Source organism: Desmodus rotundus, chromosome 7, assembly GCF_022682495.2.
Source record: "Desmodus rotundus isolate HL8 chromosome 7, HLdesRot8A.1, whole genome shotgun sequence".
In the NCBI taxonomy this organism is placed as follows: Eukaryota; Metazoa; Chordata; class Mammalia; order Chiroptera; family Phyllostomidae; genus Desmodus; species Desmodus rotundus.
Genome location: NC_071393.1, coordinates 112,258,966 through 112,273,262, shown reverse-complemented (window position 1 = coordinate 112,273,262; position 14,297 = coordinate 112,258,966). Strand labels below are relative to the sequence as shown.

At 42.1% G+C, this 14,297-nt stretch overlaps 1 protein-coding gene across 1 annotated transcript in view; it reads left to right on the top strand.

Moving 5' to 3' along the window:
• Positions 1-8,160: 8,160 nt before the first annotated feature.
• The window catches only part of DCAF5 (DDB1 and CUL4 associated factor 5), a 114,107-nt gene continuing 107,970 nt past the window's right edge, over positions 8,161-14,297 (top strand). The window contains exon 1 of the mRNA XM_053927596.2: positions 8,161-8,479. Within this exon, the coding sequence (XP_053783571.1) occupies positions 8,266-8,479 (214 nt within the window). The 5' untranslated portion in view covers positions 8,161-8,265. The remainder of the gene's footprint in view (positions 8,480-14,297) is intronic.

The window sequence follows — 14,297 nt, the reverse complement described above, 5'->3', positions numbered from 1 at the left end:
CTGCTACTTCCCCGGTGCATAGAACAATGTAGGGACTCGAGAAATGTTTATTAACTATGGAACACTATGTTCTATTGAAGTTTAAAATAATTAAGTACTAAACAAACTGTTATTTCTTCTCAGACATTGGGGGAGAGTGTAAATATGAATTTTAATGTATTACTTAAGTTAAAAAATTGTTTTCAATGTTGGGATATCCTTGAACATATTTGCTAACTAAGGGGAAAGGCCAGTAGCATTGGAGTGGGTTAATACATAGAAGAAAGAGGAGATAATTGATGGAACAAAGTCCATGAAGAGATACCATGAGATGGTTCTAGAACACAGTGAAAGCACTATGTTTAGGTAAAGAGGAGTTTTGCCATGGGGAGACCTGAAATTGAGGGAGTTCCAACTGATGGCCTCCATGATTCTTGTGAAGTAGATGGGGAGGTCAAGGCTAAGGACAAGGGTTGGGAGAGTGTGCACAATTGGTGAGGGTTTAGAAAAGGTATTATGCTCATATGAACAAAATTATTTTATTTAATCCTCACATCAGTCCCATATGGTGTGGTCTCCACCTTACAGTGTTATTCCATTTTACAACAGAAACAGAAGCACGGAGATTGTATAATCTGTACAAGACTGCACAGGCTGACGAATGATGGAACCATTTTAGGAAGCTCTGTCTAACCCAGGCCTGTCTGGCTTCAATTTACTGTACCTGTCTAAGCCTTGCGTTCCTCAGCAACGAAGGGGAGAGGGTCCCAAAGCTGCCCCACCCTCTAATGTAAAGGCCCCACAGTGTGGTAGGGTGGGCACATCCAGGGTGTGCATGATGGACAGTCCATTGGGATGTTAAAAGAAAATGTTAGATTTCTATTTATATTTTCTTAAATCTAAAAAAATTTAAAGAAATTGAGCTTTACTACTATTTAATATACAGATGGACATTGGCATCCTTAGTCTGGATGCCAGCTGGTTATGAATCATTTTGGTATATTTTTATTTTTATTTAGTTTTTAGAGAGAGGGGGAGGGAGTGAGAAAGAGAGAAAGAGAAACATCCATGTGTGGTTGCCTCTCGTGTGCCCCCCACTAGGGACCTGGCCCGCAACTCAGGCATGTGCCCCGATCGGGAATCATACCGGTGACCCCTCGGTTCACAGGCTGGCACTCAATCTGCTGAGCCACACCAGTCAGGGCTCATTTTAGTATCTTGAGGGAGACACAGGAGTTCCACAGTGCAGATGAATTGATGGTGGTACCTGCCAGAATTATTTTTTCGTGCTTAAGGGATGGTGTCAACGTGTTCACTTTTGTGGAAGAAAGATTTTTACGTAGCACCATCTTCATACTGCAGTGGTCTGTGATGAGACACGGACTGATGGATGACAAAAGTATTTGGCTTCGCTCACAGACTTGCTGGTGCTTCTTGTCTGAGGATTAAAATAGTTGTCAGAACCTATAAATAACTTGCACTTGTCTTTTACAAAAAGACAAGAGCGTTCAAATTTTGCTGACTTATTCGATCATGATAAAGTGGCTATCAGTAATATACTACTTCATAGGTACTAGAAAACTGTTTTAAACTGTTCCTTGAAGATAAAGTTATTGGTGTAACAAGTCAGGAAACTGCGTTTTGAAAGCTATTGCAAATGAATATTTTGAAAAATGATATTTAGAAGTGTTTCTATTTTGGTGGGGTTCTTTTGGCCAAAAAATAGAGAAGTATGTCACTTCTAAACATGCTCATATTTGTACACATAAAACCTCAGAAATAGTTTTTTACTGTGTTTAAGAATACTCCAAATAAAAGACATTTGGTGTATTCTAAATATACTTGTTAAAAGTATAACAGCTTCTGATTAATTTGCAAATGCAACTGATTGGATACCTTGAAAAATAATAAAAATCAGCTGAATTTCAATAAAATGGAATGGAACTGAAGATCAGTTTCATGTTTGAATAAGCCCAGCCAACTATACAACCACATTCACCCCTGGCTGGTGTGGCTCAGTTGCTTGGAGCATTGTCCTGTAACTGATAGGTTGCAGGTTTGATTCTCAGAGCACATAACCAGGTTGTGGATTAGAACCCTGGTATGGGCTCATATGGAAGGCACAATCAATGTTTCTCTCTCTCCCGCCTCCTCCTCCCTTCTTCTCTGTCTAAAAGCAATGAAAAAAAAAAAAGTTCCCAGGTAAGGATAAAAATAAATACTATTCAATAAATATAAACTTCTGAGTCTTGCATTAATTAAACAAAACAAAAGTAACATGAATGGTGAAGGGATTTGACCAGGTGATTTCTAAAATTTCATGGGCTTTACCATTTTGTGATTTGAATAATGCTCATTTTCCAGCAGGCTCATAGACAGCCAGATACATCATTAGCTACAACTTAAATGGGATCTGTAGTCAATAATGCTGATTATATTTATAACATGAGTTCATATAGTTTGTTCTGAAGGATAGAAACACATGCTGTGGTCAGTTCACTTCCTGAGAACCTGTCATTGATCACCACTGGACCTATAGAGACCATTTAAATTTTACCTCTATACTAAAGAATCTTCTTGCTTCTCCTTGGGCATATTTTACTTTGGGGAAGGATTATTGTCCAGTGTTATTTTCTAAAAGATATTTAGCACATTGAAGATGCTTAATAAACATTGTATATCCATAGGATCATCTCTGGAAAAGAAATCTTGGCTATGTAACTACATACCTGTTACACTAAACAATACTGTTTTTCAGCAGTTTCTTGTGCCATTTACCAGGGGTTATTCATGTAGAAGCCTAAAATTAAAAATAAGTAAAAACAGCTGGCTCATAATGATTTCTGCCAAGAAAACTTCAACTATATAAAACCCAGGTGATTGGCATAGAATAGTACAAAAATATTACTGAGTAAATATCACATGACTAATCCTGGCCATTGAGAATTTCTATCAGTTTCCACTCCATAAAGGTTATTTCAAACTAGATGTCTTTTTTCATCATGAAGAATTATGCATGGCAAACTTGAACCAAATGTCTGGAAAGCAAGTTGGAATGTAATTTGAAAATTCTAGTAACAAATAATATTCTGAATTCAATTTAACTACCAAATTCAATTACTTCACAGCTTGGGTATTCACATCAAGACCCGTGAAAAATGCCCCCTTTAAAAAAATGAATGAGAGCCCTGGCCCAGTGGCTCAGTTGGTTGGTCATCCCATACATCAAAATGTTGTGGGTTCAATCCCCAGTTGGGGCAAATGCGGAAGGCAACCAATCGATGCTTCTCTCCCACATCCCTGTTTTTCTCTCTCTCTCTCCCCCTTCCTCTGTCTCTAAAATCAGTAAACATACTTTGGGTGAGGATTTAAAAAATGAATTAGAAATCAATAACAAAAGGAAATTTGGGGAATTCAAAAATATGTGGAAATTAAACAATACACCTTAAATAACTAATTGGACATGGAAGAATTCACAAGAGAAATTAGAAAAACTTTGAGATGAATAGGTTTGACTAGACATTCTCCAAAAAAGATATACAAATGGGCAATAAGGGACATGAAAAGATGCTCAATATCAATAGACATCAAAGAATTGTAAATCAAAGCCGTAATGAAAAGAACAAATGAGAAGCCATTCGCTCACTTGTATGGTTATAAGGAAAAAGAAGGATAGTAACAGGGATTGGCAAGGATATGGAAAAATTGGAAACCTCTCACATTGCTGATGGGAATGTAAAATGGTCAGCTACTTTGGAAAAACAGTTTGGAAGTTCCTCACGAAGTAAACAGAGTTATCATAGTGATACCATATATATATAGTATAAATATATAGTACTATATATGTATATCTCCAAGAGACATGAAAGACTGTCTCCAAGATATATATATATATTATATCTCCAAGAGATAATAGATATATACATATATCTCCAAGAGATATGAAAACATATGTCCAAACAAATACTTGAATACAAACGTTAATAGCAGCATTATTCACAATAGCCCAGAAGTGAAAACAGCTCAAATGTCCATCAACTTATGAGTGAATGAACAAAATGTGGTATACCTATACAGTGGAATATAATTTGGTCTAGAAAAAAATGGAGTACTGAAAACATGCTAAGTGAAAGAAGCCAGACACAAAGGCCACATATTGTACAATTCCACTCATATGAAGTATCCAGAATAGAGACAGTAAGACAATAAGTGGTTGCCAGTGGCTAAAGGGAAAGAGGAATGAGGAGTAACTGCTAATGTGAATGGGGGTTTCTCTTTGGACTGATGAAAGTGTTCTGGAATTAGCTAGTGGTGACGGTTGCACCACTTTGTGAATATACTAAGCCACTGAATTCTGTACTCTAAAAAGGTGAATTGTATGATTGTCAATTACATCTAATAAAATTATTATTAAAAAAATGAAAGGACATATGTCCTGTAGATCTTATTGGAAATAATTTGTGTTTAAAGAGATTAGTTTCTTTTCCCCCACAAATTAAGGTTGACTGCTATTTGAAATGACCAATAATTTATCCTTTAAAATTGAAATGACATTACAGTTAAATTACGTGTAAAATATGTATTTTTTGTCTGAATTATTGTCTCTTATTTATGAGTAGCAGTTTATTTTATTTTTTAAGATTTTATTCATTTAATTTTAGAGAGAGGGGGAGGGATGGAAAAAGAGAGGGAGGGAAACATTGATGTGAGAGGAACATCAATCAGCTGCCTCTTGTAGGTGACCAACCAGGGACCGAACCCACAACCCAGGCATGTGCCCTGATGGGGGGATTGAACAGGAGACCCTTTGCCTTGAGGAATGGTGCCCAACCAACTGAGCCACACTGGTCAGGGCTAGCAGTTCATTTTGAAGTTCAAAGTATTTTTAAATGAAAAATTTCTGAGCATATTAGTATACATATGTAGTTCTTAATATGCTAAGATTTAGTAAATATTTGAAAAGAGGCTTAGTATTTTCTTAGTTAATTTTTAATTTATTCTTTTTTTGTTTTTATTTTCTTAGCCTTTTTAAAAACAATTTCTAATGTTGGAGCTTGTTCCTTAGCATTTAGTCAGTTTTTAAAGGTTCTTTACTCTTTTTCCAGTGATATCAGGGCCAAGCAAAAGAGAAGTCAGAGTAAATGAACTTTGGGGAACTCAACATCTGGTCAGTGTTTAATCGTTGGTGGAGCAATTAAGAAGGGTTAATTTCAATATCTTAGTTTTTCCAGAATGAATGTATAAAACAGGACTTCCTGAGTAAGAATGTTAATTTACAAAGTTTCTGGCCAAAGTAAGAAAATTAGGAATTTTTCACTCTTCTCCCTCCTCCTCCACACATTCTATGCAGTGGAGAGATTACTCAGGAATCCAATTCCATTTTCTATTTTTAAGCTAAGTACATTGGCCTTTTCACTATAAATGCCTGTATCAGAAAGGCCACGCTCATATGGTCATCGAAGTTGAGTAAATGTTTGTGTTATACAGTTATGTATAGTATTATTAGTTTGCAATAAATGACCTAAGGGAGTATGTTAAAATTCTTAATAAAAGCAAATAGAAACCATGGGGCTTGATCTTCTAAAGTTGAGTTATATTACAGGTAGGGTTGTCAGATTTAGCAAATAAAAGTAAAGGATGTCCAATTTAATTTGAATTTCAGATGATAATTATTTCAGTATATTTGCGATATACTTCTACTAAAATAATTATTGTTTATCTGAAATTCAAATTGAATTGGGCATCCTGTATTTTATCTGGCAACCTAATTATGGGAATAAGGAGAGAAAGGTTTCATGTACTCTTACAAAACGCTGTCCAGACTAGCTGTCGGATGGAAACAGACTGAGTGGTCCTACCTGTCTGTGGTCCTGGCTGGTCACTGAAAGATAAGGAAATTTCCAGCAAAAGCCTAGAAGTGGGCTGGCATGTGACCAGGTCCTGATCTATTTTTAGGCTGAGGTAAATGGGGCAGTTATTCCAGAGACTGGGGAAAACCAAGTCTCATATAAGTTGTGGAGAAGAGATAAATGCTGAAGAGGGGAGAGGAGAGTGTCTTAAATATTGCCACAGTGAAGGCCACTTCAATCACACCCTTACTATGCCCATATCCCCTACCCCAGGCAAATAAGATAGGTACAAATGATGTCCTATTAATTGAAAGGAGCCAGAGGGCTCCATTTTTTAATGTGTGGAACGAGTATGTCAAGCAAAGAAACAGTGAGATGGGAAACTGGCCTTGGAATTGTTTCCACTGGAATGAAGCACAGCTCCTCAACCTCAACACATCCTGCCCGTGAAGTCATTATCTTCCTTTCCAAATTCCTCTCCACTCCCTAAGTTCATTAATGTACTTAGGGGCCACTAAATGCCGGCATGTGTTGACTCTGGATGTATGAACCCATAGGCAGAAAAGATATGGTCCCTGCTCTCAAAGAGCTCATAGCAGAATGGAGGACACTATGATATAGTCACAAAATGATTAATTACACATTATGTTATTGATAGGCAAAGATGTTGGGTGTTTTAAATCTTTAACCTAGCTGGTGTACTACTACTGATTTCTTATAGAGCTATTATAATGAATAAACACGATGAAGCATCCTGAGAATAAAAAAAAATTTTAAAGCACTATCCATTCTCCTATTTAGTAAAATAATGTTCCGTTTAAACCATAATTTCTGGAATTTGGTGAATAGCTGTTAACTTCAGCAATATTTGTGGTAATATTGACTTTTAAATTGAACATTTACTTGTATATGTCATTAGTATATTAGTAATCTTATCATTGTCATTGTTCAAAAAGTAGAAGTAGGTGATTTTTCCTGATGGGTGAACCAACCTCTTCCACGTTCAGCTCATCTTTCATGGTGGTGTACAAGACTGACCACCCACATGCCATCTCTAGCACAGAGGATGTATTTGTAATCCCCGTTAAATTCAAAGGGCAAAACTGACACCCGCCTATTCTAATAGCTTATTACCATTTAATGACAGGATAACTTATAGGAAAAGGACGATGCACTGAAAAGGGGGCTTTTTGCTGTATCTGGTAGAATTCCAAAGCACTTGACTCCAGTCACTTCACTGGGGTCAAGGCCAAGGATCCTTCCTAGCCTACTGAAGTGCAGCTATTTCTGGCCTGGAACCAGCAGCTGGATAACAGCTGTTCAGCTTCAGAGACGCACACTTAAGACCCAAAAGAGGACCTCACCGCACCCAATGAAATAAAATGCATATTCCTATTTCCGAATAACGCTTCTTGTGTCTTGCAAATATACTTGGAATTAATGGACCCAAGTACTTCCTGTTTCTCCGAGGTTACTCTGAGCTTACTCGGTTTGGGCACATGTTTTTTTTTTCATTTAAGAATCCTCCTCCCCCACCCTCTTTTTCCCATATACCGCTCTATCACCTATCTGCCAGGCGGTACAATTTAGCCTTTTTTACTGAATGGCTGGAGGGTGAATTAGAGTACAGAATTAAGGGGGGCAGTGTTAAAATTTTATTTAGAGGGGGTAGGAACTGATGCACCCACAAAATCCCCAAGCAACCTTACCCCGAGTCCAGTCCTAACTCCTGGGTCCCTTCCCTTGAACAAGGTTCGGGCCACCGCAGGAGGAGACGAACTGAGGGAAGACGACCGGAGCCTCCGCCCGCAGTCCTCCCTCATCTCTTTGCCCCTTCGGACTGCATTTCCCCGACCGAAAAAAAAAAAAAGAACGGGGAGCCGAACTCGTCCCGGCGCTGGGCCTCCAGTAGGCGATGGACCGCCGGCCGCCGGGGGAGCAAGGCGAGCCCGCAGCCCCGCGGCCACTTTGATTGTTACGCGCCTTCAACTTAACAGAGTGCAGCGATCTGGGGGTGCCCGCGGGGCCTCCGCCCAGCGCCACCTGGGTCCTCGCGCGAGGTGGAGCTGCGGCGGGAAAGCCGAGCCGCCGCCCGCGTTCTTCCGGCCAGCAGCCCGCGGCGGGGGAGGGGCAGCCGCCGCCCGCGTTCGCCCGGCGCCTGCGGGCCGCGGAAGCGCGGCCACAGCTGGGGATCAGCTGCTGCAGGAGGCGGAGAAGCAGAGGGAGGAGCCTGGAGGAGAGGGGGAGAGGGGAGGGAGGGGACCATCAGGAAGCCGCGAACGCCACCGAGTGTCTGCACACCTCGCTCCGTCTGCCATGGCTGGTTAAAGAACCATCCGGATCGCAGCGCGGGGGGAGGGCTGGGTGGGGGGAGCGCGGCGGCCGCGCGTGAGGCCGAGGGAGGGGCGGCGGCGCGAGCGGCGGCGGCGGTTCCAGGATGAAGAGGAGAGCTGGCCTGGGGGGCAGCATGAGGTCAGTGGTGGGCTTCTTGTCCCAGCGGGGCTTGCATGGGGACCCCCTGCTCACTCAGGACTTTCAGCGGAGACGCCTGCGAGGCTGCAGAAACCTCTACAAGAAGGACCTCCTCGGCCACTTCGGCTGTGTCAATGCCATTGAATTCTCCAACAATGGAGGCCAGTGGCTGGTCTCAGGTAAATCAACCCCCTTCCCCTCCCCGCGCCTCCCGGCCCCTTTCCAATCTCCCTGTTTCGCTCTCCCTCACCACCCTCCTCCTGCCCTCCGTCCCCACCTCCTCCCTCCTAACCCCCCCTTTTGCGGTGGGAAGGGTTGGTGTCAAATTAAAACCATTGCAAGGGGAGGGAGGGAGGGGAAGGAGAGGATGTCTTTATAAAAAAGACCCAAAATGGTTGACAGATCCTTAATTCTCTTCATCCCAAGTGTAAAGTGATCTCTCCTGCCGACTGCCCCGAAAGTGTGGGTTGGGAGGGGGGCGAGGTTACCGCTTGACAAAGTTTGATGGGAAACTCTTCCTCCGCGTACTTGAAAAGGTGTGGGGGCATTTTGGGGATTGGAGGGGGAGGAGGCCGAGGCGCGCCCGAGGCGAGGCGCAGCTCGAGCCCTGGTCGCCGGCGTCCCGGGGGTAGGGGCCTTGGGGCAGGGCGGTGACAGTGCTGGCCGCCGCAGGGGTCGGGGGCGGGCTGGCTGAGCGCGGGGGAGGTGACTGGCGGCGGGTCGCAGTTGGCCTCCCCCCTCGGCGCCCGTACGGGCCCAGCTCCATCTCCTTTCGTCTTGTTTTTATTATGGTTTCGGGAGTGTGGAGGGCTCTGGAGGCGAAAAGGCGCCGGCCTGAACTTGAATGCGCAACTTGTGAGGCAGGGGGTGGCGACTGGGCGACCCCTGGAGACTTGTTGGCGGGAGCCCCGCTCCCGCAAACCCCTCCCCGCGGCTGCCGTTGCAGGTGGTCTCCGCTCCTCCTCCCTCCCGCCCTATTGGGCTGGGCTGCTCCCGGCTCCGCCGCCGGTGTGGGCAAAGTGACGAAATCGAGGCCGGGGCTCCGGCCGGGCGAGGTAGGCCTCGCTCTCCCGGGGCTCCTAGCGACAGGCAGCTGAATCGATAGCCTATTGCTCCCGGGGAGGCCGGGGCCGGGCGAGCCGCGGCGACAGCTGCCCCGGGGGAGGTGCGCCTGGGGCTCGAGGGGGCGCTCGCCGCCGCCGCCGCCCTCCTCCTGAGGCTCGCGGACCCAAAGCGAGCGAGTGGGGATGGGGGTACGCCGGGGGCGGCTCCCCGAAATCCAGCCAAACGGAGCAGGGCGAATGCGGGTGATCTGCTGTTTCCGCTAGCCTTCTGCCCTCCTCGTCCCTTTTCCTACATTTAGAGGAGCAGGGAGTCCAGCGCTGGACGTGGCGCTTCGCTTCACCCAGGCTGGTCCCCGAATGATTTTGTAATTTACGTCAGTGGGCAGCTCGCCAGAAACTTCTGGGATCATGGTAAAGCATCGGTCTTTTTTCGTGATTATCAGGCGAAGTGACACGGGGTGTGCAGTCCAATTTGGGGATAGCAGAGATGAGACATGTGTGATCATTTCACGATGAACATTCAGGGTTTCTGCAGAACTGACTTGACTTTTCACCCCAGATCATTTTCTCTTTGACTAGGTAGATTTGGGTTTTATATAATCCCCGGAAAAAAATCTGATAATCCACTTCCAGGCATACCCCAAACTAAAGCTTTCTTACCCCACAGGGCCAAAAATTCCGAAGGCAAAAATGGGGGAAGGTCTCTGAAATCTCCCAGTTCCTCCCTCCCTCGACTGCTGCTTCTGTATTCATAATAATCCTGTCTCCTTTCCAGACTAATGTATTCATTCCAACAGATGCTCCCAGATACAAGTAAACTCACCCTAGTAGTTAAGGAATTTGGGGGGCACTCTTTTATAGACTGAACTAATCATTTCAGTTAAATCATACATATAGCCAGCCATACGTTGCCCAATTTAACACACTTTTTAAAGATAACAGATTTATTAAGATATTATTCACATGCCATACAATTCACCCGTTTAACGTTAACATTTTCTAGAAAGTACTAAAAAGTTGCCTCCGTTCTCTACGGGTTATAGTGATCTTTGTTCAGGAACTTCCTCTGTGTCTTAAATGAACTTTGCATTCTCTAGTCTTGACCAGTTCATTTACTTTATCTTAATTTTAGTCTGCGGAAGCGGAGGTCCTTTCCACAGGACAGGCTCTGACAAGCCTGGTTCTAGGCATTTGTTTCCTTACTTTTCTAGGTCTGACTTGCCCAGATCCAGCAGTACTTTCTGGATTCCAGCCTTCTTTGCCCCTATCCCTCCTCCTTCCCCTCGTACTTCCTGTAGCTCAGTTCTTCCTGTTTCGTTTTTATCTACTGCTACCCTGTTTTTAGTCCTTCCAGCTGGCTTTTCCACCCACCCCTCCAGTTTAGCTCAGATAGACTTAGCTTTTCTTATTTGTTCCCAGAACATAGAATTTTGCTTAAAATCCTTTTTAGCTATTCAAATCCCATTGACTACAACTTGGGCTAACAGAATGTTCCTCCTGTTTGCTTCAGATAAGGAAGCCCCCTCTGGGAATAATAAATACAGCTTAACATGTTAATGCTAATTAAATTTTGTTCTGGAGAGTCTTTCAACAATCCTCTCATATTTAAAACTATTTATAGTGTCATGTTTACATTTTATCTATTGTTGTTCTTTAGTAGTTAACACCTGAGGGGAGAGGCACAGAGTATTTTGAGGTTAATGCAGTCTATCCCTAATGCTTCACAATAAGGTGGGCGGCCAGATTTCTAGGATGGTGATGAGATTACTTTTATGCATTTTGTTCTTATAGCTTGTCTGGATTGGTCAAAGTCCTCAGAAAGTGGTGATTATAATGATTGTTCATAGTTTGCACACACTTCTCATTTCCTAGCTGGTCAGGCTCCTATTTCTTATAACTGACACATACTATTTGATAGAATTAAATTAGACCTAGGGCAAAAATAATATTTGCATGATTCCTGTGGCTTTATAAAATGCTATTTGTTAAGGCTACGTCATTGCTTTTTTTTGTTTTAACAGGTTAGCTCTCTTTCCAGGGCACAGTGAAGCCAGGAGATATTAAGAGTAAACCAGAAAAAATTAGGAAGGAGAAAAAGTGATCAGCTGACATTGTGACAGCAACAAGTGGCAGGATGGTTTTTTGACATTTTAAAACATTAAAATATTTTAACTTAAATAGTAACTTTCTTTGTTGTTGATCAGAAAAGGACATCACTGTGATAGCATGTAAGGCAGTGTGGTGTAGCGTACACATGGTAAATATCACTGCTGTGTCTTTTAACCTTAGTCAAGTTGCGGAGTCTGTCTCAGGCTGTTTCTTGAACTACGCAGTAGGAATATCAGCATTTACTGAAGGGCTGTTTGAGAACTACATTAGGCAACGTTTAGGTTGGGAGTTAAACAGAGTGCCAGGCCTCTCAGAGAAAATGCTGAGTTTGTTTTCTTTCCCCTTTGTAACTTGTGGTGTCATTATTAGATGGCAGTTGTTGTTACAGTATTGGTAATGAACCTGTACAAACAGGGCAGGCAGGATAGTTTCATGACCTTTTGATGTGGAATGAGGAGGCCCAACGTGGTGTGAAAGGAGCCTGGGATTTGGTACCACGTGATAGGAGTTGGAGGCTCGGAGGCTTGGAGGCTCCACCAGTCACATATAGTCTGAATCCCTTCATTCCTCATCTGTAAAATGGGGATAACAAATTGCTTTCACTACCTAACAGGGTAGTAGTATTCGGGGAAATGTTATATGTAAAGGTACTTTGTAAACTACAGGGGTTTGACTGAACATTTCTCAACCCATGTTCCCTTTTATAAGGAACAGTTTGTGCTTGATACTTGCAGCCTCTTAGAATATTTATGAGGGATGAAGGGATTCATACTTCAACAAAGTATGTTGAAGTTCTAGTTTCAAGAGGTTCCAACATCAAGGATGTTATGTTAGTACATATTTAGGGGATATCCTGGGTTTACCTTTTAAGTTTTGGGTTGATTCTAGTACCTTCCATTGCCTTCATTGCCTTCGCTTACGTTTCTTCTTTTCCCTAGAATGGAGTCCTTTATATGTTTGCTAAACTTGTCTTTTTTCTTTGGGAAGAAGATGAACACCTTGGGATCTGATTGAGAGACCAATCAAATGCCCTATGTATATCTGACTTGGATTGTAACTCTGCCTTCTGTTTATAACTGGGATAACTATTTAGTTTGATTTCTATTTCACGTGGGTCTCTGTGTTGATCATTCTCAGTACCCACAGTTACATAGAGAGATTAAGAGCATGAACCCTGGAGTCAGGCAGTAGGGGCGGGGGATGTGACCATCAGCTTAACTGCTTGCTCACTGTGTTACCTTCGACAAGTCACTTAAGCTCTGTTTCCTCATCTATGTAATGAGGACAGTAATACCTCACAGGGTTGTGGTGAGCACTGAATGAAGTAACATTTGTAAAGTTCTTACTTAGCACAAGGGCCTAGCCTATGCTGTTGCAACTATTATTGTTGTTGAACTTGAAGCTCACCAAAAGCTTTTAGGACAGTTATTTTCAACTGGTGCGCAGCAAGAATTTTTAAAACATGCAGTACCCGACTGTTTAATCAGGAGCACTGACCTTTTTGCCTTGGATTGCCAAATTTTAAAAAATGACAACAGCCAACACCACAATAGCCATCTTGTGTGGATGACTCACAATTATACATTAAAAAAAAAGTTTATTTATTTATTTAATTTTAGAGAGGGGGGAGGGGAGGGAGAAAAAGTGGGAGAGAAACTTCAGTTGGTTACCTCTTGAATACACCGCAACCAGGGACAAAACCTGCAACCCCTGCACGTATCCTGACTGGGAATCGAACCAATGACCTTTTGCTTTGCAGAACAATGCCCAAGCAACTGAGCCGCACTGGTCAGGGCAAAATTATACCTATTTTTTTATTTGTCAGATTGGCAAAAATACACTTTTTAGTGTGCCACAAAATTTTAGTAATTAGTTTGTGTGCCATGGCATGAAAGAGGTTGAAAATTGCTGTTTTAGAAATTGACACCATTAACATCTAACATTTCTTGTACATGGCAGAGTACAGTGGGAAAAATTGAGAAAGATCTCAATGAAGTGAACTGTTAAAAATGCTTTGTGAATAAACTCAATCTCAATATAGTCATCAAATCATATTTTTAAGCATCAAATAAGTTATGATAATAACTATATGCTTAATTTGAACCCATTAATTAATGATCTCTTCCTGTTGCCCAATCATTAGTTATATCACATTTTATATTATAGAATCAGTTTTTTGTGAATGAATTTATGCAGGAGCATATTATCTGTGGGTAGTGTTTGGCTTTAGCCAGTTAAAGTTTGACTTTATTAAACTTCTCATGAGTTTAATTAGAATGAATTTCTTGATCCAGTGGTGAGTTTATCAGGAGAAATATGGCTCTTGGTCGGACAGATTTCTGACTTTGAAAAGCTGTCTTAGTACTTACACTTTGACAAGGTGATTAGGGAATCAATTCTTGGATTTTCTTCTGGGCTTTCTTCTGTTTTGAAGGTTTTAAATTTCATTCTTTGGTCTATTTATTGGTTCAACAAATAGTTTTTGAGTGCATACTACTTATAAGACAGTAGCTATGAGAAGAACAGAGATGATGAATCAGGTATAAATCATGCTCTCAATAAGCTAGCATTTAGAAGCATTTACTTCTCATTTGTAACAGTGCATGACCCTTGTTAATTTTCCTCCTCTGCTTTATGATACTTCAGTAGATGTTTGATTTTCCTCTGGTTTATGGTACTTAACATAGCAAAAATCCTCTTGCTTGTGAGCTTTAATTGGAAAGAAACAGGGCTCATAGAGATGGCCTCTGAGAACATTGCTGTGATAAATTATAGAGATCATGTGATAAGGATAAGGTAACATGGATATTTATAGGTACACATT